Source organism: Hylobates moloch, unplaced genomic scaffold (genome assembly GCF_009828535.3).
Source record: "Hylobates moloch isolate HMO894 unplaced genomic scaffold, HMol_V3 SCAFFOLD_1, whole genome shotgun sequence".
Classification (NCBI taxonomy): Eukaryota; Metazoa; Chordata; class Mammalia; order Primates; family Hylobatidae; genus Hylobates; species Hylobates moloch.
In genome coordinates, this window is record NW_026652276.1 from 71,532,202 (window position 1) to 71,558,695 (window position 26,494).

Here is a 26,494-nt window from a genome sequence, read left to right on the forward strand (position 1 = left end):
TCAAGAAACAAAGGAAAGGCAGGGTGTAAAACACAGGTTCAAGGCAACTACCAGCTGGTGAAACCCTCACTACTTAGAGCCTGTCAAATTTAGGGAAAGGGCAGAGGAGGAGCCAAGAATACATGGCACAAAAGGTGGGGTGAGCGCTGTGACAGTGAATGGTAGTTTGACTACTACTAGTACTTCTTTTTTTTTTTTTTTTTTTTTTTGAGACGGAGTCTCATTCTGTCACCCAGGCTGGAGTGCAGTGGTGCGACCTCAGCTCACTACAACCTCCGCCTCCCGGGTTCAAGCAATTCTCCTGCCTCACCTTCCCGAGTAGCTGGGATTACAGGCACCTGCCACCATGCCCAGCTACTTTTTGTATTTTTTAATAGAGACAGGGTTTCACCATGTTGGTCAGGCTGGTCTTGAACTCTTGACCTCAGGTGATCCATCCATCTTGGCTTCCCAAAGTGCTGGCATTATAGGCGTGAGCTACCGTGCCTGGCCTAGTACTTCATTTTTAAACCTTTGGCCTGAAAACTAAGTAGGTTATGGAATATATACAGATGGTGAGTGTTACAAGAGGGACAATTATCATCTAGACAGAAACAAGATGGTGATGATGCACACCGTGGTGCTGTAAGATCACTCACTGGCATCACTGACGGGCCAAACTACTGAGATGGCCTATTAAAAGTCAGCCCTCCCAAAGGTTAAGGTATGCTGATCATTAACTGTATGGACTTGTAGGACGCTGCTGCTTCATTTTCAGACAGAAAATCTGAGTGCAGACACTTGGAATATCTGCTACCTTAGACATGTCCAGCTAAAATTTCCCACAGTTTTGAGTATGAAAGCATTTGTAAATAATGGAGAATATTCATGTCTGTTTTGTTTTTATTTTTATTTTTAAAAAAAGAAGAATATTGGCTGGGAGAGGTGGCTCATGCCTATAATCCCAGCACACTGGGAGGCCAAAGCAGGAAGATTGCTTGAGCCCAGGAGTTCAAGACCAGCCTGGGCAACATGGTGAAACCCCTTCTCTACAAAAAATACAAAAAATTAGCCAGGTGTGGTGGTGTGTGCATGTAGTCCCAGCTACTTGGGAGGATGAGGTGAGAGGATAGCTTGATCCTGGGAGGTAGAGATTGCAGTGAGCCAAGATCGGCACCACTGCACTCCTGCCTGGGTGATAAAACAAGACTCTGTTTCAAAAAAACTAAACAAAACAAAAAATACAAGCCCAGCCAGCTGAGCAGGGGTGACGTTTTATGGCCCAATTTCTGGGCTTGGGCTATGCACAATAGGCTCCACTACCTCCCCAGTGGCAGCGGCTCCAAATATGAAGAGAATGGCGGGGAATTCATTCGCCTCCACTAGGCAGCCTACACACCTTCATTAAAGTCAGTGCAGCAGGGCCAGTCCACTATGCTTTACTGCTACCCTGGCTTTTCTGAGGCTAAGCCATCAAGGTGCAGGAAGAAGAAAGAAGAAAGAAGAGGAAGAAGAAGAGGAAGAGGAGGAAGAGAAGGAAGAGAAGGAAGAGGAGGAAGAGAGGAGGAAGAAGAGGAAGAGGAGGAGGAAGAAGAAGAAGAAGAGGAGAAGAAGGAGGAGGAGGAGGGGGAGGAGGAGGGTGAGGGGGAGGGTGAGGGTGAGGGGGAGACGCAGCAGGGACTCAGAGACATTTTTCTTTCCTGTTAAGCTTTTTTTTTCTTTTTTTTTTTTGGAGACGGAGTCTTGCTCTGTCGCCCAGGCTGGAGTGCAGTGGCGCAATCTCGGCTCACTGCAAGTTCCGCCTCCCAGGTTCACGCCATTCTCCTGCCTCAGCCTCTCCGAGTAGCTGGGACTACAGGCGCCCGCCACCACGCCCGGCTAATTTTTTGTATTTTTTTAGTAGAGATGGGGTTTCACCATGGTCTCGATTTCCTGACCTCGTGATCCGCCCGCCTCGGCCTCCCAAAGTGCTGGGATTACAAGCGTGAGCCACCGCGCCCGGCCCTTTTTTTTTTTTTTTTTGAGATGAAGTCTTCCTCTGTCGCCCAGGCTGGAGTGCAGTAGTGTGATCTCAGCTCACTGCAACCTCCACCTCCTGGGTTCAAGCGATTTTTCTGTCTCAGCCTCCTGCATAGCTGGGACTACAGGCACCTGCTACCATGCCCAGCTAATGTTTATATTTTTTCAGTAGAGATGGGGTTTTGCCATGTTGGCCAGGCTGGTCTTGAATTCCTAACCTCAGGTGATCCACCCACTTTGGCCTCCCAAAGTGCTGGGATTACAGGCGTGATCCTCTTAAGCTTTTTAAACAAAAAAGATGAATATTTATTTGAAGTAGCTGAAACCTGTTCAACTGATTTGCTCTTTCCAGAAAAAACTGAAGAGGATGGGCATTCCTGAATAAAACGTTAATTAGTGAGAGTCCTAGGAGGGTGAGATCTGCAACATACCTGGGTTTACAAGTTCTGGTAAGCCAACCCCTGGCATGATGTGTGGTGCTGGGAGGTTGAGGTTGAGGTTGGGGAGGTTGGGCAGTCCTGCTGGTAAAGGCATCAGACCTGAAGAGAAGGCAGAAAAGAAAAAAAAGGAAATCACTTGACCTGGGGAAGAAATAAATCCTTATGTATTAAAAACAATCCCAGCCACCTCTAAGTGACAGTACCAGAATTCCACCTAATGTGTGGCAGTTGTGTATCATAATCATATTAATAATAAAATTTCACTTAATTGAAATATATTTACCTACCTAAGTGATTAGATAGATTAGGTGGCTAAATGGGTGAAGATGAAAATAAATAACTAATACTCTTAACACTCTGGAATAAGAATGATGATGGCCCGAGTGCCTTGGAGAAAAGGCTGATTTGTTTCAGTAGATATGGCAGAAAATGAAACTGAATTTTTCGTTGATGGTTGAGGTTTACAGTCTCTATGACTTTTTAAATTTCTTATTCTGAAAAATAATTGCAGACTTACAGTTGCAAAAGTAGTAAAAAGAATCCACCTTTCACCCAAATTCCCACATGTCCACATATCAGCACACTTGCTTCATCATTCTGTGTGTGTACACATTTGGTTCATGGCTTAATATGCTTGGATAATGACATTTTTAGCCATACATTAAAAGCTCTCACAATGAAAGTATATTTGATCACTAAAATAGTATCTGATTATCATTGGCTGGATAAAGGGACTTGGTCTTCACTGGGAATATGAAGAGAAAAACACAAAAATTTAATTTAATGTTAGTGCTACTGAAGACCAAATAAGAAGCCTTCTCTTCCAGGCTCACACAAACGACTGTCAGGAAGTCCTCATTAAGGAGACAGTGGAGAATGGACTTCTGGAGATTCCTTATTCCTGGCCAATGCTGCACTGTAGAGCTGCAGGGGCAGTAGGTGGCCACTGGCTGGGGGTAAGGAGCACTAGGCTTGGCAGCTAACTAGCTGGTAAATAACATCTCTGGTTCCTTGTTTACTAAGGAGAGTTGCCCTAGCTCTCATTTATCACAAACTTATTGCAGAGATAAATTGAGATTAAAAGACATAAAAAGTTACCACATAGGTATAATATTTTTCATTGTTTTTAAGATGCAAATATCAGTAATGCTGTTATTATTAGCCACATCTCTAGTCCCCTGGTGGTTACCTGGTAATGTAGTCGCTGGGTTCATTGGTGGCACAGAAGTAAGGGACTGGTTTACTTGTGGTGGCAATAACGGTACTGTTGGTACACCTAAAAAGAAGGCACAATCTTTTCATTTCTAACAAATTTAGTCGACAAGAAATGAACAGAACACATTAGGACAATCTGCAGTCCCTCCTTGCCCCATGGTCAGGTCTTCATTTGGTCCTGATTTCCAGCTGCAACTGACTGTCCATCACCCTTTACGGCAGATTCACTAACTCTGCCCACGGCTCTCAACAAAGACTGTTACCAGGGCCTGTGACAAGAGGGCAGGAGGCCGTGCAGTCCCACTCCAGCCCAGCTCACTGGACAAGAGGTTTACACCTGACCCAAGCAGGGCTGGATTAGAAAACTGTCTTAGAAATTTGTATATGGGACACAAAGATTCTAGTCAATCTCAACTAGGCTCCTAAACTAAGATGCCACGTAAGCCGGGGGTTGCAGGGGGACCATGTGCCCTGTGAAACAGTGAATGCTAGTCTGTGAAAGAAGAGAATGACATAGGTGGCCTGAAAGGGACAAAAGAGCATACGAACCTCTAGGATGTGAGAGAATGACTTGGCTTCCTGAATGTCCATTTCCTTTTGACCTTAGGTTCTGTGACAGTCCTTCGAAGTCTAACACAAACGTGTACTAACATTAGCTTGAGGAGGTTCGTTCCTCATGTACAAGTAAGCCTCAGGATACCACCTAATCACGTTTACCACCTACCCCAGCGGGAGGTTTTGCTGATGTCGAAACAATAAATGAAAGTACACCTTTCACTTATTTAGCACTCATTTTCATTTATCTAGCATACAGATTCCAGATTTTGTCTTACAGATCTGCTTACATATGGTAGCGGGAATAAATTGTGCCTAAAAGTATGAACCAACCATGCAGGCAGTCTATTATTTATTCATTTATCTACTTTTCTGCGGAATTCAGAGGCAAGCAAAAATAAGAAAAAAGTCTAATGGAAGCACTGGCAAATGCTCTACTGGATCCCAGACTGCATAATTTCACTGAAATAAAAGAAGCTGTTCTCTACTCTGTACCAAAATGTTAGTGAGTGTGTGCTTTGTTAATGGTCACACGCAATAGCAATGCTATAATTTTTTTGTATTTGTTTTGAAATCTCGGTTTTAAGAAAACAAAAGCAGCTTGGATTGGTTAAGCCAATTTCTTCTATTTTCCAATAAAGTCTTTCACATAAGTTTCTTTTCATTCTTAAAGGACAGATACATTCACAAGTCTCAAAAATAACTGACTAAATCTAAGCCAGGAAGACTATATCTAAGCCAGGAATTCTAAATCTAGGGCCCACAAGTGGGCTTCAGGGGGTCTGTGAAGCTCCTAAAATTGTATACAACAATTTTTGGAAGGCAGGTTCTTTGCTTTCATCAGATTCTCAAAGGAGTTGAATGGACAGTTGAGTGTGGTCATTCATTCAAGTTTTCTGGGGGTCACCTACTGTATGTTACACATTGTTTTAGGCACTGAGGCACTTTACAACATGAAGAAAACAGAAATCAGAACCTTCAGGAAATTTACGTTCTAATGAGGGGCAGGAAAAGGAAAGGAGAAAGATCAAATAAGTAAAATACATAGCATGCAAAATGGTGATACACTTGGGCCAGGCACGGTGGCTCATGCCTGTAATCCCAGCACTTTGGGAAGCTGAGGCAGGTGGATCACCTGAGGTCAGGGGTTCAAGACCAGCTTGGAAAACATGGTGAAACCCTATCTCTACTAAAAATACAAAATTAACTGGGCATGGTGGTAAGCACCTATAATCCCAGCTACTTAGGAGGCTGAGGCAGGAGAATCACTTGAACCCGGGAGGTGGAGGTTGCAGTGAGCCAAGATCACAAAACTGCACTCCAGCCTGAGCGACAGAGCAAGACTCTTATCTCAAAAAAAAAAAGGAAAAAGATGTTACACTGCAGAAAAATCAAGCAGGTCACAATGATGATCGATGCCACTTCAAAATCTTTTCTAAAAATTTTATAATCCAAACATCTTCAAATCCACAAAAAAGTTTAAAAATACATATACTTTTATTTCTCTACAGCTACTTTTATGTCTCTACAGTTACGTTATATGGGCTATTATATTACACTATGTTACAATGTATAGGCTACTTTGCAAGCAATATAATGAAAAGTGAAGACTGAAAAATGCCCATCAAAAAGTTGTTTCTCACATGTTGTGATGCTAGAACATTTTAGTCTTTTTAAATTTATTTACTCAAAAGTGATGATGTCAATTTCTTTCAGTCTCTTTTGAGCAATCAGTGCTTTATTTGCATTTGTCTTTAACAGTCAAGAAGCCATTTCTCTGCAGTGCCATAAGCCAGGGATCTCCGTGCACGTGTTTATCAGATAATACAAGTATAACTACAACGTAATGAGGAAAGATTTAAAATGTCAAAGAGAAAATGGGGCTTGAAGAGACATGTCAACTATCGCCTAAAATCAGAAGTGCATCTGGGGCCGGACATGATGGCTCGTGCCTGTAATCCCAGCACTTTGGGAGGCTGAAGCGAGTGAATCACCTGAGGTCAGGAGTTTCAGACCAGCCTGGCCAACATGGTGAAACCCCGTCTCTACCAAAAATACAAAACATTAGCCTGGCATGGTGGCGTGTGCCTGTAGTCCCAGCTACTCGGGAGGCCGGCGCAGGAAAATTGCTTGAACCCGGGAGGCGGAGGTTGCAGTGAGCTGAGATCGCGCCATTGCACTCCAGCCTGGGCAACAAGAGCAAAAACTCTGCCTCAAAAAAGGGCCGGGCACAGCGGCTCACGCCTTTAATCCCAGCATTTTGGGAGGCAGAGGCGGGCGGGTCACTTGAGGACAGGAGTTTGAGACCAGCCTGGCCAACATGGCAAAACTGCACCTCCGCTAAAAATACAAAAGTTAGCTGGGTGTGGTGGCACGTGTCTGTAATCAATCACAGCTACTTGGGTAGGCTGAGGCAGGAGAACTGCTTGAACCCGGGAGCCAGAGGTTGCAGTGGGCAGAGATAGTGCCACTGTACTCTAGCCTTCCTGGGCAACAGAGTGAGACTCTGTTCAAAAAAAAAAAAAAAAAAGAAGAAGAGCAACTGGAACACGCTTACTCTAAAACAAATACGAACAATTCAGACTCAGAATGGGCTGCTGCCCTGGGAAGTACGCTACCCTACCCTTACTAAGTCTATTCAGGAATAAACTAGAGAATTATGTGATGAGATGTAGGCAAAAAATCGTAATATCATAAAAAGGACTTATATCGCTTGAATGAAATAAACTTTAAGTTCCCTTCCAACTCTATGATTAGAGACTGATGACATTAATATTTAATTTCATCTGGGAAGCATTCTAAAACTGGATTGTGGTGATGACTGCACAATTCTATGAATTTACTAAAAATCATTTAGTTGTTTACTTATTGTGAGTAATTTATGGTATGCAAATTATTTATTGATAAAGCTGGAAAAAAAGAAAACCAGCAAAGAAGGCAAAGGGAAGTATATCCCAATATTGATAATTGATAAAGTTGGGTGATGGGGTTCATTATACATTCCAGCTCTTTTGTGTATGTTTGAAATTTTAAATTTCATCTAGAGAAATAAAACCAGGACTAAAGAGCTGGGATGAGAACCTAGGAGACCAATTCTAGACACTAAACTGTCAGCCTTACTACTGCATCTTGGTAGGCTGTTTTAAGTCCATTACAGAACAAAGTGGGATATAAACAAATTGTGAATATAAATATTTAAGACAGCCCAGAAATAAAAGGTATTAATGAGGCTAGGAACCATGGCTCGCACCTGTAATCCCAACAATTTGGGAGGCCAAGGCAGGATGATCACTTGAGGCCAGGAGTTAGGGAACAGCCTGGGCAACAGAGACACCCCATCCCTACAAAAACATAAAAACTAAAACTTCAGAAAAACGGATAATGGTTACAGAGTTTCTTTTGGTGTGATAAAATATTCTGAAATTGATTGAGGTTATTGGTTGTACAACTCTACAAATACACTAAAAAAACACTGGATTGTATACTTTAAGCAGGTGAATTGTATGGTAACATGCATTTTATCTTGAGAAAGCTTTAAAAAAATAAATAAATAAAGCCCAAAACAAACAAAAAGGACTGTATCAGGTAGAACAAGGGATGAAGAAAAGGAAGGAGGCTGGGTGCAGTGGCTCACGCCTGTAATCCTAGCACCATGGAAGGCCGAGGACAGCAGATCACCTGAGGTCAGGAGTTCAAGACCAGCCTGGCCAACATGGCAAAACCCTGTCTCTACTAAAAATACAAAAATTGGCTGCTGTATGGTGGCACGTGCCTGTAATCCCTGCCACTCGGGAGGCTGAGGCATGAGAATCACTTGAACCTGGGAGGCAGAGGTTGCAGTGAGCCAAGACCATGCCATTGCACTCCAGCCTGGGCAAAAAGGGTGAAACTCTGTTTTAAAAAAAAAAAAGAAAAGGAAGGAGACAGGCACATGTCCCCTAAGCAAGACTGAGCTCCTCAGAAAGGAGTTCCTACTCACTTTTGCATCCCCAGTGCCTACTACTTCAGAAACACGCAAACGTGTTGAGTAACCAGAGCAGTTACACAGAATTTCAACTCGGAGTCCTGGATTTACAAGTTGTAGAATCTAAGGAAAGCTCAGGGTCTAAAATATGCAGGGAAGAAGTTTAAACCCCGTGTGTATCCACGTGGTGATTTAGAACAAGCTTTCACAGCCAGGACCTGTCAACACAGAGTACATATGCAGTTTTCAAGGTACACTGGCATTAATTTTTTTAAATTCTTTTTTTTTTTTGAGACAGAGTCTCACTCTGTCGACCAGGCTGGAATGCAGTGGCACAATCACGGCTCACTGCCGCCACAACCTCCGAGGCTCAAGCAATCCTCCCATCTCAGGCTCTCGAGGAGCTGGGACTACAGGTGCACACCACCACACCTGGCTAATTTAAAAAAAAATGCTTTTTTTTTTTTAGAGATGTGGTTCCACTATATTGCCCATGCTGGTCTAGAACTCCTGAGCTCAAGCAATCCTGCCTTGGCCTCGCAAAGTGCTGGGATTACAGGTGTGAGCCACTGTGTCTGGTCAATTTTTAAAATTCTATGCAATAATATTACATAAAATAGACTGAAAACAATATATTTTTTCTGCACACCTGTACTGAGAACACTACTGACAGCTGGTGGAGTTGAGCTCATAGAAAGTCCAGCCAGACTCTGTTCAATTCCTGTAGTTCCTGGTGGTGACAAAGACGGGGGATTAACCGAGGACAGCTGGACCTTCCAAAAAAAGAAAAAAAAACACAAAGATTACTTAAGTTTATTTAAAAGAAAATATAAATATTGGCTCTTACCTGCCCTGCAGATACATATTTGGTTCACACATCAGCTGTCACAAGCTTCATCTGGCACGTCTGCCTCCAGACACTCCCTCCTAATTTTGGTACATGTCACGGACCATGCACTGTAAGCACCTCTCTGTCCTGTCACTTCTAGTTTTGAGACACATGGCTTCTACCTCAAGTTGCACAGGCTGTTCTTCATACTTCCACACTAGAAGAGATTCTACCCTCTCCTCTTTCCTCACCACTTGGAAATCATTTTATTCAACCTTTAAACCACCACTGCTTTCCTGAATTCCCAGCTGGTTTATTTGTTTTAACTTTCATTGCTCAGGAAAGAAATCAGCTGGAAGTCTTAATACATGAAAGACTTCTCAAGATTTCCAACCTCATGAGTGCATTTAATATTTTCTCATCAGTGAATACATGGGGCAGCAAGATCTCCACTTTTCAGGAGAAGAAAAAAAGGAGTCTATATGGACTCTACAGATGGGTGGTTTCATTTCTGAATAACCCACCTTCTGCAGCTCCAGTGCCCTTCAGTACATTCTGAGACAACCTGTATTCTGGCCCTTTGCCTAGCTGCTAGTCACTCTCATGTTCTCAGACTACCCAAAGAGGTTCAACTGGGAAAGCCCTGATTAGGGCCAGTGGATATGGTGGTTGGGGTCTGAACATGTAACTATATTGGCTCTGGCCATGAGCCAATGTTGGAGGTGAAACTTCCCAGCAGCTCTTCTTTCCTTCCTCTAGAATTGAAGATGGCCAAACTGTGTAGACAAAACCACAGTGGCAGCAGCCTTGTCTTTACAACAGCAGCATTTTCTTTTTCAGTATTTGGTTTTCATTTAGTCGTGCAGACAAGAGTTAACTGCCCTGAGATACCTCCTTAAGAAACATTAAAAAACCTTATAAGCCTGCTCAAATATCTCTTATTCCTTAAAAAGTCTTACTTTGATCCTGTAATAGCCCCTTCACTCCCCTCATGACCCCCACACACACAGCTCTCCTTGTTTTCTCAATCGTTTCTTGAAGCAATAAGCAACAGCTAGCAGCACCTTTTCACCTATTCACTCTGCTGACCTGCAATTTGTGTTTGTCCCCTGGCAAGTCTCTGAAATTGCTCTCGCCCAGGACATGGTTTTTTTCACTCCTTTGACCTGACTTCTCTGCAGTACCTGACATGGCTGACTGTGTTGATTTCTTGAAGCTTGGTTTTCCCTCTGGCCTCCTGCTGAGCTTCCTTTGCTAGATCTCTGCCCATCCAGATTTTCAAGATGGCGACCCACTCAGACCCAATCCCTAGCAGTACAGGTTTCCTAACAGCCATTGGGTTACATTACCCTCTCTTTGCTCATGATTCCCAAATCTGCATCTCTAGCCCTGTCCTTTTTCCTAAAATCCAGACTTATATATCTAACCTCTACCTAGGTATTTTACAGGAACCTCAAATTTAACACAATCAATACTTAACTCATCGTCTACCCTATTTTCATAGTGCTACTGACATATACACTAAAACACGTGATTGTTTTGGTAAAAACTTTATGATATACTCAGGTAGGAATGTGATCTTACCTCTGTAAACCCATCTTTAAGAGGTGTAATAGGTGTACCAGCCATTTGTCCTGGAAGAGAAATTTTCTTTCCTTCCTCAAATGGGCGCGTAGGTATTCGATGCAAATAACCATATCCAATGCCACATCCTAGGCTATAAAAACATTTTTTTCTTAACATTGTTATCAATCACAGCTTGTATTTCTTTGAGGTGTTTTTTTTTTTTTTGGCGGGGGGCGGGTGGGGGGAGTAACCCAAGAGCATAGATTCAAGTTGCCCTGAACACGCACTCCCTTCTTTGAGATTTTAAAAGATAAAAACAAACAAATTTCTATTCTTTTAGATAATGTCATCTAAGCAGAGGTCTCCCAGACCACCCCACAGAAAACAGCACCCTTCCCTCCACTGTGGATAACACCTTTACTCCTTTATTTTTCAAGCATTCATCACCATCCAACATACTGCATATTTATTTACTATCTATCTCCCCCAGCAAAACGTTAAGGTCCTGAAGGGCGGAGACCTTGTCTGTTTACTGCCTTCATAGCTGCTGGCACATGGCAGACATTTGATGATTATTTGCTAAATGAATGACATCTATACAGCCTGTCCACTGAAGAGCTCTAAGCACTTCTGTATGATGACATCATTTACACATTCCACAGTTCTCTTTCAGAACCTGACACAAATCAGTCATGTATGTTCAACCCAGATCTCTTCTATTTCATCCTCCCACTGCCACCAGAGGCATTTTTCTAGTAAGATGTGATCACATTGCTTCTTTCTAGTCTGATGTCTTCTCAACATTCCTTTCTCTTTCCTCCCTTTGGGGAATTACTTCTCTGCTGTTGTGTGCAGTGCTGGCAGGACTGTCAATCAGAGTGTCTGCCCTGCCCAAACCAAGGGCATGGCTCATGGTCAAAGCCAGGCCAATTTCTCTTGCCCATGGCTGCAAACCTTGGGAGTCAGAGGAAAAACAAAAATGGGTTTAGTAGAATGAATGCTGATGACATTGCCAAATACTTCTTCCTATCTAAATCCCTAGAGGTTTTCTGAGTCCTGTCCTTTCTACATCTGGTTCTTCAGCTGTTTCCTTGATTATATGAGCTAATCCATATCATTAAGTATGTTACCAGCTTATGATGGTGACAGCTGGTTTTTACCATTTGAACCCAAAACCCCCTACTGATACAATTATCACAGCCTCAACTGCTCAAAATATATCAGAAGTCCTGACCGTGGTATTTAAGGCTCTCCACAATCAGTTTCCAACTTATGTTTCCACCATGATGTCTTTTATTTCCCAAACAACTTGACAATTTCAGAATAGGCTATGCATGAATACCTCCGTGCCTTTCTCCTGCCACATCATCTATTATCTCCACTGCCACCAAAAGCTGGGTGAGCAGGCAGTGGCCAACTTCAGCTCTTTTTAATTTTATTTATTTATTTATTTATTAAGACAATTTATTATTCTGTTGACCAGGCTGTAGCACAGTGGCATGATCTTGGCTCACTGCGACCTCTGCCTCCTGGGCTCAAGCAATCCTCCCGCCTCAGCCTCCTGAGTAGCTGGGACTACAGACGCATGCCACCACGTCCAACTAATTTTTGTAGAGACGAGGGCTCATCAGGTTGCCCAGGCTGGTACTGAACTCCTGAGTTCAAGTGATCCACCCGCCTCAGCCTCCCAAAGCGGTAGTACTACAGGCGTGAGCCACCATGCCAGGTCTAGCTCCTCCTTAACCAGTCTGATGTGCACAATGATGCTTCATCTCACAATTATTTGTTCCTTCTTCCCTTCTTCCCTCACAATCAAAATGGAAATTCAGCCAGGCATGGAAGATCACACCTATAATCTCAGGACTTTGGGAGGCCAAGGTGGGAAGACTGCTTGAAGCGAAGAGTTCAAGACTAGCCTGGGAAACAAAGCAAGGCCCCATCTCTAAAAAAGAGTTTCTAAATTAGCCAAATACAGTGTGTACGCCTGTAGTCCCAGGTACTCAGGAAGCTGAGGCGGGAGGACAGCTTCAGCCCAGGAGTTAAAGGCTGCAGTGAACTATGATTGTGCTCCAGCCCAGAGAGCAAGACCCTGTCTCCAAACAAACAAACAAAACCCCACAATTCTCACTGGACTGGATCTCACATAGATTTAGAGAAATAAAGATTAAATAATTTATATTGATCAATTATGGCCTTTCAGAAGTAGCTACATTTGAAAACAAGGTGCTTATTGATCAAAGTAATAAGTGGTAATAGACAATGCACTTGAGGCAACAGCAAGACCCTGGGCACACTTAAAGACAGCCTAAGAATGAAATTAAGAGAAATAAGATTTAATAAATGAAATGTGGTCAGCCTCTGAGGAAGGAATAAAAACAGAAGCACAAAAAGACCAAATGCATGGTCAGAGGCAGACTGAGGAAAATGTTCTGTATGGGCTTAGCTAATGCAATGGCCAATTCACAGTATTAAACACATCAAAAGAAAAAATGTCTTCCAAAGAATGTAGCCAAATTTAGTTAACATAATTAAAAATGAAAGAATATGTGATGTTCTTTGCTGTTGGTCTTCACTGTCCACAGAATCTCTTCCTCCAGTTTGATTCCATGCTCAGCAGGCACTCTTGTGGTACTAATCTGACCTGAGTATTATTCTAACTAGAGAGGAGGTATTTTTCTATTGCAAACTGAAAATCTGTCATTCAAATAAATACAGCAGCTTCTCTGCAAATGTAGTTTATATGAGGAAGTGCCTCTTGTAATGAATAGATTTTGAATGCCTCGAGTAGATCGTATTTCTGGGCATTTACAAACCTGGGCAACGGACAATGATAATTTGATCAAGTATTGCCCCAGGTAGGCCAGACTCTTGGATGACACATCTATCTTACTTTTCTCAAACTGCAACAAGTTAGAATACTTGTGGCGAAACATTCAGCTGGAGAATCTCAGGTAGTGTGGGTAAAGATACTGTGAGCAAAGGGAGGCTTTTCCTGCCTGCAGCAACTAAGTTATCCTTTTCCCAGCATGGGATTAGAACTTTTGAAAACATGTGGAAAGTTTCCAAATTCTAGGCTTTTCTATAATTATGGCTTATGCGCAATAATTTCTCAAATTAAAAAGAAATGCTGTTGGCTCTTAGGTTAGTAAAGAAAAGGACTATAGTATATATACTATGTTTCCTAGATATGTACTTTTAAAAAGTTGGTTTCAATATTCTAGACTAGCTCTTCCCTTTTTTTTTAAGAGGAGTCTTATAATAAACGAGTAACTTATTTCAAAATAAAAACAATCAATGTTTGCAAGATATCTGACTGGTATGTTTAAGTAGTCATAACTTAGTCTAAAAAATGACCTTACCTGCCTTCTCCACCCCATGCAGAATTTGGTGTAATAATCACTTCTCGACAGTTATCAGTGTCTGTGTTGTACACATACAGTTTCAATGGTTTTGCTTCATGTGTTTCAATAAGGCTGAATAGATCTTCAGACTGCAAAAGTGTCACAGGAGAAAAATGTTTCATGTTACTGTACTTTGGAACAGTGTGTCTCAAACTTGGCTACTATCAGAATCACCTGAGAAATCTAAGAAAAAAATACAGATTCTGGGCCCTGCCCCAGACATAAAAATCACAAGTAGGTTTAATTCAATATATTAATTCAAGCGAAGCCTACTTACTACATACAAGGCTTTATGGCCAGTTCCTTAAGATCTAGTTGGCACTCTTAGTACAATTCTTTTACACCCGAGTTCTACATATTCTGCTTTTACTTCCCACTATTAAGACCTGGTTGTCTGGGCACCTCATTTCTCGCTCTTTTTTTTTCTTCTTTTTTTGAGACAGGGTCTGTCTAACTGTTGCCTGGGCTAGAGTGCAGTGGCATGATTTTGGCTCACTACAGCCTCAACCTCTCAGGCTCAAGTGATCCTTCCACCTCAGCCTCCCAGGTAGCTGGGACTATAGGCATGCACCACCATGCCTGGCTAATTTTTGTATTTCTTGTAGACACAAGGTCTCACTATGCTGCCCAGACTGGTCTCGAACTCCTGACTCAAGTAATTCTCCCATCTCGGCCTCCCAAAGTGCTGAGATTACAGGCATGAGCCACTGTGCCCAGCCTTTTCTCTCATTTTTGATTTAGCAATGTATACTTCCGCTAGCTAACAGACAAGGAAAAGGATGTAATACAGCCGAGCTAATGTTGTCACTGAACAAAAAGGGGAAGAGAAAATGAAATCAATGAACAATTGAAAATGAGAATTTGATTTAGACTTGAGGTATGCAAAGATTTCTATATATTACACACAAAATCTGTGCAATTGCCGCACAGTATGTGTTTTTCCTCACAGCTATACCTAATAAGACACCTACCAGATGTTCCATTTAACACCCTGAGGCATAAGTTATTCTTGATCAGCAAAGACTGAAATTTTAACTCTAAATGCACAAAGCATGCAAATATCTTTCTCAACTCAAACATCAATGAAAAAATTTTATATAGTTCTCACTAGGAAACACACGAATTACCTCATTCATGACTGTATCTGCTCCAATTATATAATCACTGTGTGGTCTAAGACCTGCCAGTGCTGCAGGAGAATTTGATTCCACTTCCTAGAATGACATAAACACACACCCCAAAATTAATATATATAAAATAATCTTCTAAGGTTTATAGTCACAATTTTTAATTATGTTGATTTTTCAAATCTGTATACTTCTGTCTTGCTAGAGATGTGTCAGATGTCAGAAACTACAGAATATATTTTAAACTTCTGAGCATAAAAATTACATATTTAACAAATATTTAAAATATTTTTGTAGCTATCTACTCTAACACATCTTATAATGAATAAATCATTAGAAAAAGTTCTTTTTTTTTTTTTTTTGAGACAGTCTGGCTCTGTCCCCCAGGCTGGAGTGCAGTGGCACCATCTTGGCTCACTGCAAGCTCTGCCTCCCGGGTTCACGCCATTCTCCTGCCTCAGCCTCCCGAGTAGCTGGGACTACAGGCGCCCGCCACCACGCCCTGCTAATTTTTTTGTATTTTTAGTAGAGACAGGGTTTCACTATGTTGGCCAGGATGGTCTCGAACTCCTGACCTCGTGATCCGCCCACCTCGGCCTCCCAAAGTGCTAGGATTACAGGCTTGAGCCACCGCACCCGGCCCAAAAAAGTTCTTAAACTTGTACATTTGCTTCTCTTCCTCAACTTAAAAAAAAACTGATCCATATTTAAAAAGCAATGAATGCTGATTTTTGGCAAAAATTGCCTATTAATAATATCCTTACAATCTTATTAAGCCAGAAACAACCACTGTTAAAACATCTTTCCACACTGCTTCATGAACCTCCAGTAACAGTTCACAGTTGATACATACCAACACATGCCAAACATTTTCATTTGCCCCATCAAAGCTGCAGAAACGAATGCTCACTCCCAATAAGCCCTGGCCGCCCCACAGGTTACTTGGTGTGACTGAGGTCTCTCGCAGCTCCAATGTTTTGCTGCTATAGATAAGCATTTTTACAGGCTTTTCAACGTTTGCTTTCAGCAGATCCTTAAGAGTGTCATTGTCTTTATTCTGTGAACACATAGAAATCACATTCCTTAGTAAATAAAAATTTAATGTTAGCTTAAGCATCCAATGGCCCTATAAGAGTAATATTAATAATCAACATAAATAAAACATTCAACAAAGGTTTCACCAACATTTAAATTTTCTTCTATGTAAAAGAATGTCAAAAAATTAAGAACAACTCTTATGTTAGGAACAGCTTGAAACTGGCTTTTTTCTAATAGCTCACTATGGATTATGGAATTTGCAACCCAACATTATTTAGAATGATCTAGGGCTTCAATGTGTAAAAACAAAATATGCCATAAGAAGTCACATTACTAACGAAGTTGTGATGACTTTGATTATAAAAATCTAAAACATTTACTGGGGTTAACATTTAATTTTGGACTCTATTTCTAAATACATGCTTTATTAAGAGCTGGATAGAAAAGAAAGTAGAAACAGCATATTAAATATTTCATTTCATAAACAAATAAAGGCCAGATGTTGGCCTTTATTTATATGTCAGAGATGTTGTAAGTAATGAACAAAAACTTAAGACTGTTACGAAAAATTAAACCAACCAAGTGGCTACTGTCCTAAGAATTTGCTGAGATTATATAATTTCCTTATCTTAGAACTTTATTATGGGTAAACTCTAAACAAGGTATAAAAAGTGGTTTTAATTTGGTACTTTGGAGCACATCTCTCTGTCTGGTTCTAATAACATTATTTGTATATTGTGAAACTTAGCACCAAGAAAACTGACAAGTTTGAGAGAATGAGATGAGAGAATGAATCTTTCTACTAATCCATTTGTCAACAACCAACAGAAGTCTGACATCTTTAAAAAGCAATCTTTTACATCTTAATTATTTCTTTCTACTTATAAAAATTAAATATTTAACATATAAAAGACTCCACTGATTCTGGAGACTTCCCTAAGATAATCAGTGGAGCATAAGGTATAATATTCTAGATATTTCAATGTTTATTAATACATGATTATTTCTATAAATTGGCATACTACACATAACGATTGTAACTAATAAATACCCATCTCAGGTCATCTGAAAAATTCCATTTTTGAGAGATTACAAATACTATAGACAAAAATTACAAAAAGTTGAACTTACTAATCTTGAACCATTAATAGAAACAATAAAATCAAAGAAAGGCTCCAAACCAGCTCTGTGTCCTGGGGAATTTTCTTGTACCTGTGGAAACAAAAACGACAAAAATAAAAAATGTAAAGCTTAGGTGAAAATTGTAAGCCGAATCTCTCTTTTCAGTAAAAATAGACCAATTTCATTGATAATGAAATACAGTACACACTAGTTCTCTCATTTCTCTTCATCTCTCCCAGATAATGCCCGTCCAGCTCCCTAAACTCTACCCATTCTTTAAGTTAATCTTCTATTTATATTTTTATTTTATTTCTTTGAGACAGACTCCACCTCTGTTGTCCAGGCTGGAATGCAGTGGCACAATCTCAGTTCACTGCAACCTCTGCCTCCCTGATTCAAGCAATTCTTGTGCCTCGCCTCCCGAGTACCTGGGAGGACTATAGGTGCGCACCACCATGTCCGACTAATTTTTGTATTTTTTGCAGAGACAGGGTTTCGCCTTATTGCCCAGGCTGGTCTTGAACTCCTGGGCTCAAGGGATCCACCCGCCTCAACCTCCCAAAGTGCTGGGATTACAGGTATGAGCCACTGCACTGGGCCTAGTTCATCTTCTATATGAAGTTTTCCCTCTGTGGTTCTACTTCCGTACCACTTTCTCCTTTTTTGGGAGAAAGGGGCTAATCCTCTCAGCAATTAGGGGACACAGCAGACAGTTAGTCACTACAATTGAGTGACAAATTCAAGCAATTATTCCTTGACTACTACTAGCAAGGCACCACTCAGTTACAAAGCGAATACAGGCACATAGTCACCTATGTCAAGACATTTATAATCTGTTGAGGAATAGGTGAGAAGAGGAAGGGGCAATGGATACACAGCTCTCTAATCACTATAATGTAAGACCAAACAGGCTAAAGGCTATTTGGTATAAGGTTCTAAGGGAAAGATTAATTCTGACTGAAGAAGCTTCAGACATAAAAAGTGATAAGGAATTGTGGTTTAAAAAGAGGGTAGAACATTCAAAGGTAAAGACGGTCAAGGGGGTAAGAAGGACATCTGAAAATAGACAAAACAGTATGAGTAAACACCCGAAGCAGGAGTCTGAAGAATGAGGATCATAGCATGTGCAGCCAGACGACAGAGTAGTGTGGACAGAAATAGAGAATTACAGACTTTGAAAACCAGGATTAACCCAGAAATCCTCTAATCCAGGGATCTCAAATTGAGGTCTGTGGATGGCTTCAGAGAATACTACAGCTCCTGAAATTACACACAATCTTTTATATGAATAAGCAGTTTTCAGGGTGTAAATATTGGTGGCTTTCATCAGATTCTCAAAGGGTTTCTCCATAACTCCAAGAAGGTTTAAAAACCATGGATTTTGTGCAATTCTTTCATTTGATAGGTTAAAAAAAAATACCGTGTCTTGCTTATGATTCCATAGCTGCCTAATGGTGGAAGTGAAACTCAAAAATCCATTTTTTTTATTTTTATTTTTTTGAGACAAGAGTCTTGCTCTGTTGCCTAGGCTGGAGTGCAGTGACACGATCTCGGCTTACTGCAACCTCCACCTCCCGAGTTCAAGTGATTCTTGTGCCTCAGCCTCCCAAGTAGCTGGGATTACAGGTGTGCACCACTACCATACCGCCTAATTTTTTTTTTTTTTGTAGAGGCACGGTTTCACCATGTTGGCCAGGCTGGTCTCAAACTCCTGGCCTCAAGTGATCTGCCCGCCTCGGCCTCCCAATGTGTTGGGATTACAGGTGTGAGCCACTGCATCCAGCCAAAAGTCCATCTTGAAACTATTAGTCCAACTGAAGGCTGGAAAGAAGGGGTAGAGCTACATTTATTGGCCTTTAAATGAAAGAGTGAGATTACTTTTAATATAATTCATAGGTTCATAGAATAAAAAAGATTACTTAGCTTCTCAACAACTCAAATGTTTATCATCCCATATTTGACAATGGACTGTCAAATTTTCAAAATTCACAGTAGTAAAATGTTAGTAGCTAGTAACAGAAATACGACAAAAAAGCAAAAAACAAATATAATCCACTCTATTTTTTTTCCAAAATATTTTCCTGTCTAAGGAATTTTTATTCTGCTTGATATTATTAAGTGCTGTCAAAACTATTCCATGGCCAGGCGCAGTGGCTCATGCCTGTAATCCCAGCACTTTGGCAGGCCAAGGCAGGAGGACTGGAGTCCAGGAGTTTGAGACCAGCCTGGGCAATATAGGGAGACCCCTGTTTCTACAAAAAATTAGCCGGGTATGGGGGTATGCTTCTGTAGTCCCAGCTACTTGGAAGGCTGAGCTGGGATGATCACTTGCACCCAGGAAGTTGAGGCTGCAATGAGTCCAGGTCACACCACTGCCCTCTGGCATAGGCGACAGGGCGAGACCCTGTCTCAAAACAAAACAAAACAAAAAAAACCTATTCCACAAGAACAAAAGTTAGCACTGATATTTATAGGTTGATTTTCTATAATAGTCCAAATAGTTCTACAGTCAGTTTTGCAAATAACAACAGCAAGTGACAGATACACGTTCAACCATACACAAAGCTACAGCTATTTATACAGTAACAAGTCATTTTAATACTTTCAAAATGGAACCCAGATTGTTCCTAAAATACATCCCTCTAATACCAGTGGCAATCAGAATTGTTCATTACCTCTTAATGTTACCTTTTATTTAAGCCAAATTATAGTATTGTCTCAGAAGAAGTAAAACTTGATATTCTTCTTTTGTTACAGTAAAGAATAGTTGCCCTATATAGACGGTTCAATGTCTAACTCCCTAAAACTGTTTGATCATGTTTTTATGTTTTCCTGCAAATTTGGGACCAAATCATTTTGTAAATTAAATAAGTTAAATATCAAAGGGATCTATTAAAGGTGTTCAGTTTCTTCTTCTTCTTTTTTTTTTTTTTTTTGAGACAAGGTCCCACTCTGTCACTCAGGCTGTAGTGTAGTGGGGTGCATTCATAGCTTACTCCTGGCTTCCCAAGTAGCTGGGACTACATGTGTGCACCACCATGCCCAGCTAATTTTTAAATTTTTTCTAGTGCACCACCACGCACAGCTAATTTTTAAATTTTTTCTAGTACACCACCATGCTCAGCTAATTTTTTAATTTTTTTGTAGAGATGGGGGTCTTGCTATGTTGCCAATGCAGGTCTCGAACTCCTAGTCTCAAGTGATCCTCCCATCTCAGCCTCCCAAAGCACTAGGATTACAGCGGCATGTCACCATACCCAGCTTTTAGTTTCTGTATACTCAGTTTTCTATGGGGGTTATTTCATATTCTATATGTTACCCAATAAAATGTCTAGGACTCAAAATAGCATATTTCTTCTCAAATGGCAACTCTGAAAGGTAAAGTAGTGGCTGCCTGGAGTCACAAGAAAAGTGAGGTCAAGTCACAGCTATTTGGGACAAAGTCAGATCAACTAGATGTGAAATGCCTATTAGCCGGTTATCAGTTAGATGTGAAAGGCCTCAGGTGTGAAAGGGGATGACCAGCACAGATCCTTAGGCGCCTCCTCAGAGTGGAGTTTCTCATCTAATAAAGCCCACATCTAATCATCTAATTCTCTGAATCTGAATGTTTCTAAAAAACTATTAATAGCATTTTATCTAGAACTCAAACTAGGTCACTGATCAATTTCAGACTTTGCCACTGAGACTGCCAGAAGTTTACCTTTTAGTTAAAAAGGGCTAAACACAGCACTTTTATAACGTAATCACTCATTTAGAAAGCTGATCCTGCATACTGATTCTTACTAGGCCACCCTTATAAAGTTTAAAGTATAAACTTTGGAGTATAAAGTTTAAACTATTTGTCTGAAATGGAAATTTTCCAATATCAGAAGTATTTTTCCTATAATTCAAAGATGATTCAATAGCTAAATTTGAATTCTAAAATAAACTTGATCCTTTCCCTAGCTCTATTTTTCTATTTCATTTGTTACTAACATCGATTTCCTCTGTTTCTAATGGCCCTTGAAATTAACTTCTTTCCTAAATTTATGTACATCATCAGTATCTGCACAATTACGTAGGTAGGTATCTTAATTACTGCTAGGAAGTCAGCAGAGAGTGCCCTAGAAAAATTCTCTTTGACTCTCACATACCTATAGGAAATTTCCTATATTTCGTAGCATGGAAAATATGATCCACAACATAGCAAACCAAACACTGACACAGGTAAGTTTCTCTTGCAATGTTATCCACTGACAAGAATCTCCTGGCACGTAATCTCTCAAGCATCAGATTACCACTTCAATACTTTTTATCCCCTATGAGATCTCCTGATTATTAATTTATCTTCTGCTTTCTTCAAGTCATCTTAACTAAAAGTCTATATATACTTGGCTCCACAGACCATTTAACATTTATTACTGGGCCAAATATCAAAGCAATTTACAATGAACAGGTTAAATCTGTAAATTTAATAATTAAGGCCAGGCACGGTGGCTCACACTTGTTATCCCAGCACTTTGGGAGGCAGAGGTGAGAGGATCTCCTGAGGCTAGGAGTTCAAGACCAGCTTGGGCAACAAAGTGAGACTCCATCTCTACAAAATTTTTTTTAAAAATTAGCCAGGCATAGTGGCACGTGCCTGTAGTCTCAGCAACTCAGGAAGCTAAGGCGGGAGGATTGCTTGAGCCCAGGAGGTCGAGACTACAGTGAGTCATGATCACGCCACTTGCACTTCAGCCTGGGCGACAGAGCAAGACTCCATCTCACAAATAAATAAATGAGATTTTAAAAGATTATATACAGTGAAAAAATAATAGACTTTTAGAGCCAGACTGAGTTGGTTTTAAGCCATGATTTTGTCCACTTATTAGCTGTGTGAGCTTGGTAAAGTTTATTTACCACTCTGGGCCTCAATTTTCTCATTTGCAAGTAAGGGATAACACCATCTTCTTCGCAGGAATGTTGTAAAGATTCAATGAGTTAAGTTTATGAAATGCCTAGCTAAGTCTCAAGCCTATGATAGAAGGCCACGAAATCTTAAGCTCATCCTCCTAATTCTGCAATCACCATCTGAGGGTAAATCTTTATAGCTAACCAATTCCTGGACACAACATTATTTTTGCAACCATATTAAATACCTTTTACTCTTAAAAAGAAAAAATAAGACTTATAAAGTGTTAGCAGGAAAGAGAGACAAACCATTTTTTCAAATGTTGCCTCCCACAAATCAATTCCAGATGGATGGTAGATCTAAAGGTCAAGGGTAAAACAATAAATGCTGTAGAGAAAAACATAAGAGAATATCTTTGAGACCTTCAAGTTTGCAAAGGCCTCCTAATAAACTGGACACAAAATGCACTAACCATAAACTAAAATAAATTGATAAAGTGAACTACACTAAGAACTTCTGCTCATCAAAAGGTATAATTAAGAAAGTAAAAAGATATAATACATATCCAACAAAGGATCTGTATCCAGAACAAATCTTGAACTACTGTAAAGCATCAAGAAAGACAGACAATAAAACCACAAGATACTATTTCTTGTCCACTGGAATGACCATAATTAAAAAGAGAGTAACAAACATTGGCAAGGATGTGGAGAAAATGGAACACTCATACATTTGCTGGTGGGAATGTAAAATGGTGTAGCCGCTGTGGAAAACAGTTTGGCAGATCCTCAAAATGTTACACACAAAGTTATCACATGATCCAGCAATTCCACTCCAGGTATACAATCAACCAAGGAAAATGAAAATATATCTCCATGCAAAAACCTGTACACAAATTTCATAGCAGCATTATTCATAATATCCTTAATGTAGAAACAGCCCAAATGTCCCCCAACTGATAAACGGATAAACAAAATGTGGTATACCCATAAGAAAGGATGAAGTACCAATGCACGCTATGACATGGATAAATCTTGAAAACATTATGCTAAGTGAAAGAAGCTAGTCACAGAAGGCCACATATTGTTTGATTCAATTAGTATGAAATGTCCACAATAGACAAATCCATAGAGACAGAGAGCAGATTAGTTGTTATGAGGGGTTGTGGGTGGAAGAATGGGGGAATGGCTACTAATACATATGGGTTTCTTTCTGGAGTAATAAACAGATTCTGGAATTAGGCAGTGGTGATGGTTGCAGAACTCCAGGAATATACTAAAAACCCACGAAACTGTATACTTTAGAAGTCTGAACTTTCTGGTATGTAACTTTTATCACAATAAAGTTGCTTAAAACAGAAAAAAAGACAACCCAATAGAAAAATGGAGAAAAGATTTTAGCAGACACTAAACAAAACAGGATACTGAAGTGATCAATAAATATGAAAATGTGCTCAACTTTAATGGTCATCAAGGAAATGCAAATTAAAACCACAATGCAACACTACTACACATCTATCAGAATGAACAAAATTAAAAAGACGAAAAATATTAAGTGTTAGTGAGGACGTAGGACATTTAGAAACCTCAATTACTGCTGGTTAGAATGCAAACTAGTAAATGACTTGGCAATATCTATTAATATAGAAAATATGCACACCTTTTGACCATATATTCCCACCTTAGGTATATACCCAACAGAAATGGGTATACACATGTTCTCTAAAAGAAATACACTATAATGTTCATAGTAGCACTATTTATAAAAGCCCCAAACTGAAAACTACAAAAATCCCCATCAACAGGTTAATAAATATTGGCATATTCTCTCAATGGCACCAAATACATTAATGACATGAAAGGTCTACAATAATAGACATGACTAAATCTCACAAGCATATCTGAGCAAAAGAAGCCAGATACAAAAGAGTACCTAGCACATGGTTCCCCTTATACAAAGTACAAGAATAGGCCAAACTAATCTATGCTGTTAGAAATCAGGATATTCATCCTGCGGAGGTGGGGTTGTGCAGGATGTCACTGGAAAGGGATAAGAGGCTGGTTACATTAAGTGTGTTGCTTGTGAAAATTCACCAAGCTATACACTTGTGTGCACTCTTTTAATGTAAAGCCTTAAAAGATGCGCCCTGTATCAAAACAAGTATATTGAGGTTACACTTTTTCCAAATGCCTTTTTTTCCAATTCTTCTTAGGGCCACACGATTTACTTTGACAATTAAGAAACGTAATAAAGCAGCTGAAAATGCTAAAGAGCAATTACGCTTACAAAATAATAGTTATAAAAAGATATATTACCAAAACATGGACAGGTAGAAGAAATTACGAACACACTAACTGGCAGTTGTAAGGTTCAAACTATACGTCTGACGTTAGCTTACAAAATAAAAACTACAGCAGCGTGAAAGAAATGCTTCTCTCCTAACACTCTAGAAAAAATGGCTGCAATAAACAAGATGATATTTGCTAGACAGTTTTTACCCCTCAACAAGCAAAAATGAGAAGCTTATGATGAAACTGCACAGTAAAGCGGCATCTCCATTACATAAAAATAAATTTGCATCAATGATTAGAAGCTGGATTTAATCACCAACTTTACAGCAATAATCCCTAAAGTGGTGTCATTCAACTACAGTGGATGATTTCAGTCGATTCTGAAATCAATTTAGTGTGTCACAAAAGACAAGTATCAAAACACAATATCACAATAGAAAATCTGTCAAAAATGCATGATATAATAAAGGCCTATATTCTTCATGAAATGTAGTATGTACTGGTTGCAAAGGAAAATACCTTTTCTGGTTTGAGCTACAATAAAAATAAAGTTAGGAAAAGCTGTCCTACAAGATACCGTTAACACTTTTGCTCCATCGAGTTCCTGGTATTAAAAAAAAAAAAAAAAAAAAAAGCAATTCACTTCTTGACTTTTCCCTCCACTTCTGATCCCGGATCATTAAAAGTTTTACCAGATTTAGCCTAAACTTTTCTTTTAACACACAGACCTAACTATTGCTTTCCAGTGAAGCATTCATCTCTTCTTCCAGGATTAAGAATGTTCAACTACTACTACTTATGCTAGGTTTGGGTCATTTCACATTACCTCTTTCTCTCTTTAATTCTTCACTTGGGGGAGAGAAGAATGGCAGAGTAAGAGGGAAGAAGTGTTTGGGTGGAGCTGGGTGTCAGGGGGCATTCTCCCAACTGCATTGGTCTATTGACTTACATACTTTCAGCTGAGGTATACAGACCTTCTACCTTAAAGTAACAAAGAAAGGAAACCACAAGGCAACTTGCAGCACAGGATATCACCAGACTACATATTGCACTAGGTGATATACAAAGACACACTTATCCGTGTTTCTGGCTGATATGTAAATTATCTTCCTTAAGTTTTCTAACAATGAAAATTTTACCATAAAATTGGCTTACTAGAATGTATAACTGTCTCCTTTTTATTACTACACCATATATTCCTTTTCCACACATAAAATGTAGAAAAGCCCCATTGAATGACTATCTACACTTTCATCTCTTCTAACACTCTCCCTCTTGTACTGCTTTTAAAAACACTGGAGATGTTAAACAAGACTAGAAAATAAATTCAATCCAAGCAATACCTAAATGATGACCCACCTCAACTATAAACATAAATCCTCATGCAGTATATGTGTGTGTAGGTGATCAAAATGATGGGAAAAGACCTGGGAATGTGATACAATAAAAAGAAATCCTAAATCCTCGGTGGTTATAATAGGCATTTTTTTTAGTGAAGAAGGGTGAGGGAGCTATAGTAGTCCCCGTTATCTGCAGGGGATATGTTCCAAGACCCCCCATGGATGCTTGAAACTGCAGAGTACCAAACCCTACATATACTGTACTATATTTTTTCCCATATGCAAATACTTATGATAAAGTTTAATTTATATGCTAGGCACAGTAAGAGATTAACAACAATAACTAATAATATAAAACAGAACAATCTACCACTTATGAACTGTTTATTTCTGGAATTTTCCATCTGATATTTTTGGACCTTAGTTGACCAAAGGTAACTGAAGCCACAGAAAGTCAAACTGTGGATAAGGAGAGACTACTATATTCTATGTCTGCAAATGGGTAAGTTTCCTTATTTGGGGGTCTTGACACAAATGTGTGGTAAATAATTTTGCAGTAGACTAGAAGAGTTCAAGCCTCACCTGCTAAAACATTGTCTTCACATGTTCTTCTCAAAGCAAAGTGCATGTTCTCCTGACACTAACCCTGACATAATTTTTAACATTCAAGCAATTTAAAATAAAATTGTAATGGCAACTAAAAGGAAATAAAAACCCATTATTGCATAATAG

The 26,494-nt window shown here is 39.8% G+C and overlaps 1 protein-coding gene across 1 annotated transcript in view; it reads right to left on the reverse strand.

Moving 5' to 3' along the window:
- GORASP2 (golgi reassembly stacking protein 2) overlaps window positions 1–26,494 on the reverse strand; it is a 38,805-nt gene that overhangs the window by 2,055 nt on the left and 10,256 nt on the right. Inside the window, exons 2-9 of the mRNA XM_032755420.2 lie at window positions 17,265–17,345; window positions 15,949–16,152; window positions 15,096–15,182; window positions 13,927–14,057; window positions 10,586–10,718; window positions 8,822–8,945; window positions 3,628–3,714; window positions 2,430–2,537 (exon numbers count right to left, since the gene is read on the reverse strand). Coding sequence (XP_032611311.1) covers window positions 2,430–2,537; window positions 3,628–3,714; window positions 8,822–8,945; window positions 10,586–10,718; window positions 13,927–14,057; window positions 15,096–15,182; window positions 15,949–16,152; window positions 17,265–17,345 — 955 coding nt within the window. The remainder of the gene's footprint in view (window positions 1–2,429; window positions 2,538–3,627; window positions 3,715–8,821; window positions 8,946–10,585; window positions 10,719–13,926; window positions 14,058–15,095; window positions 15,183–15,948; window positions 16,153–17,264; window positions 17,346–26,494) is intronic.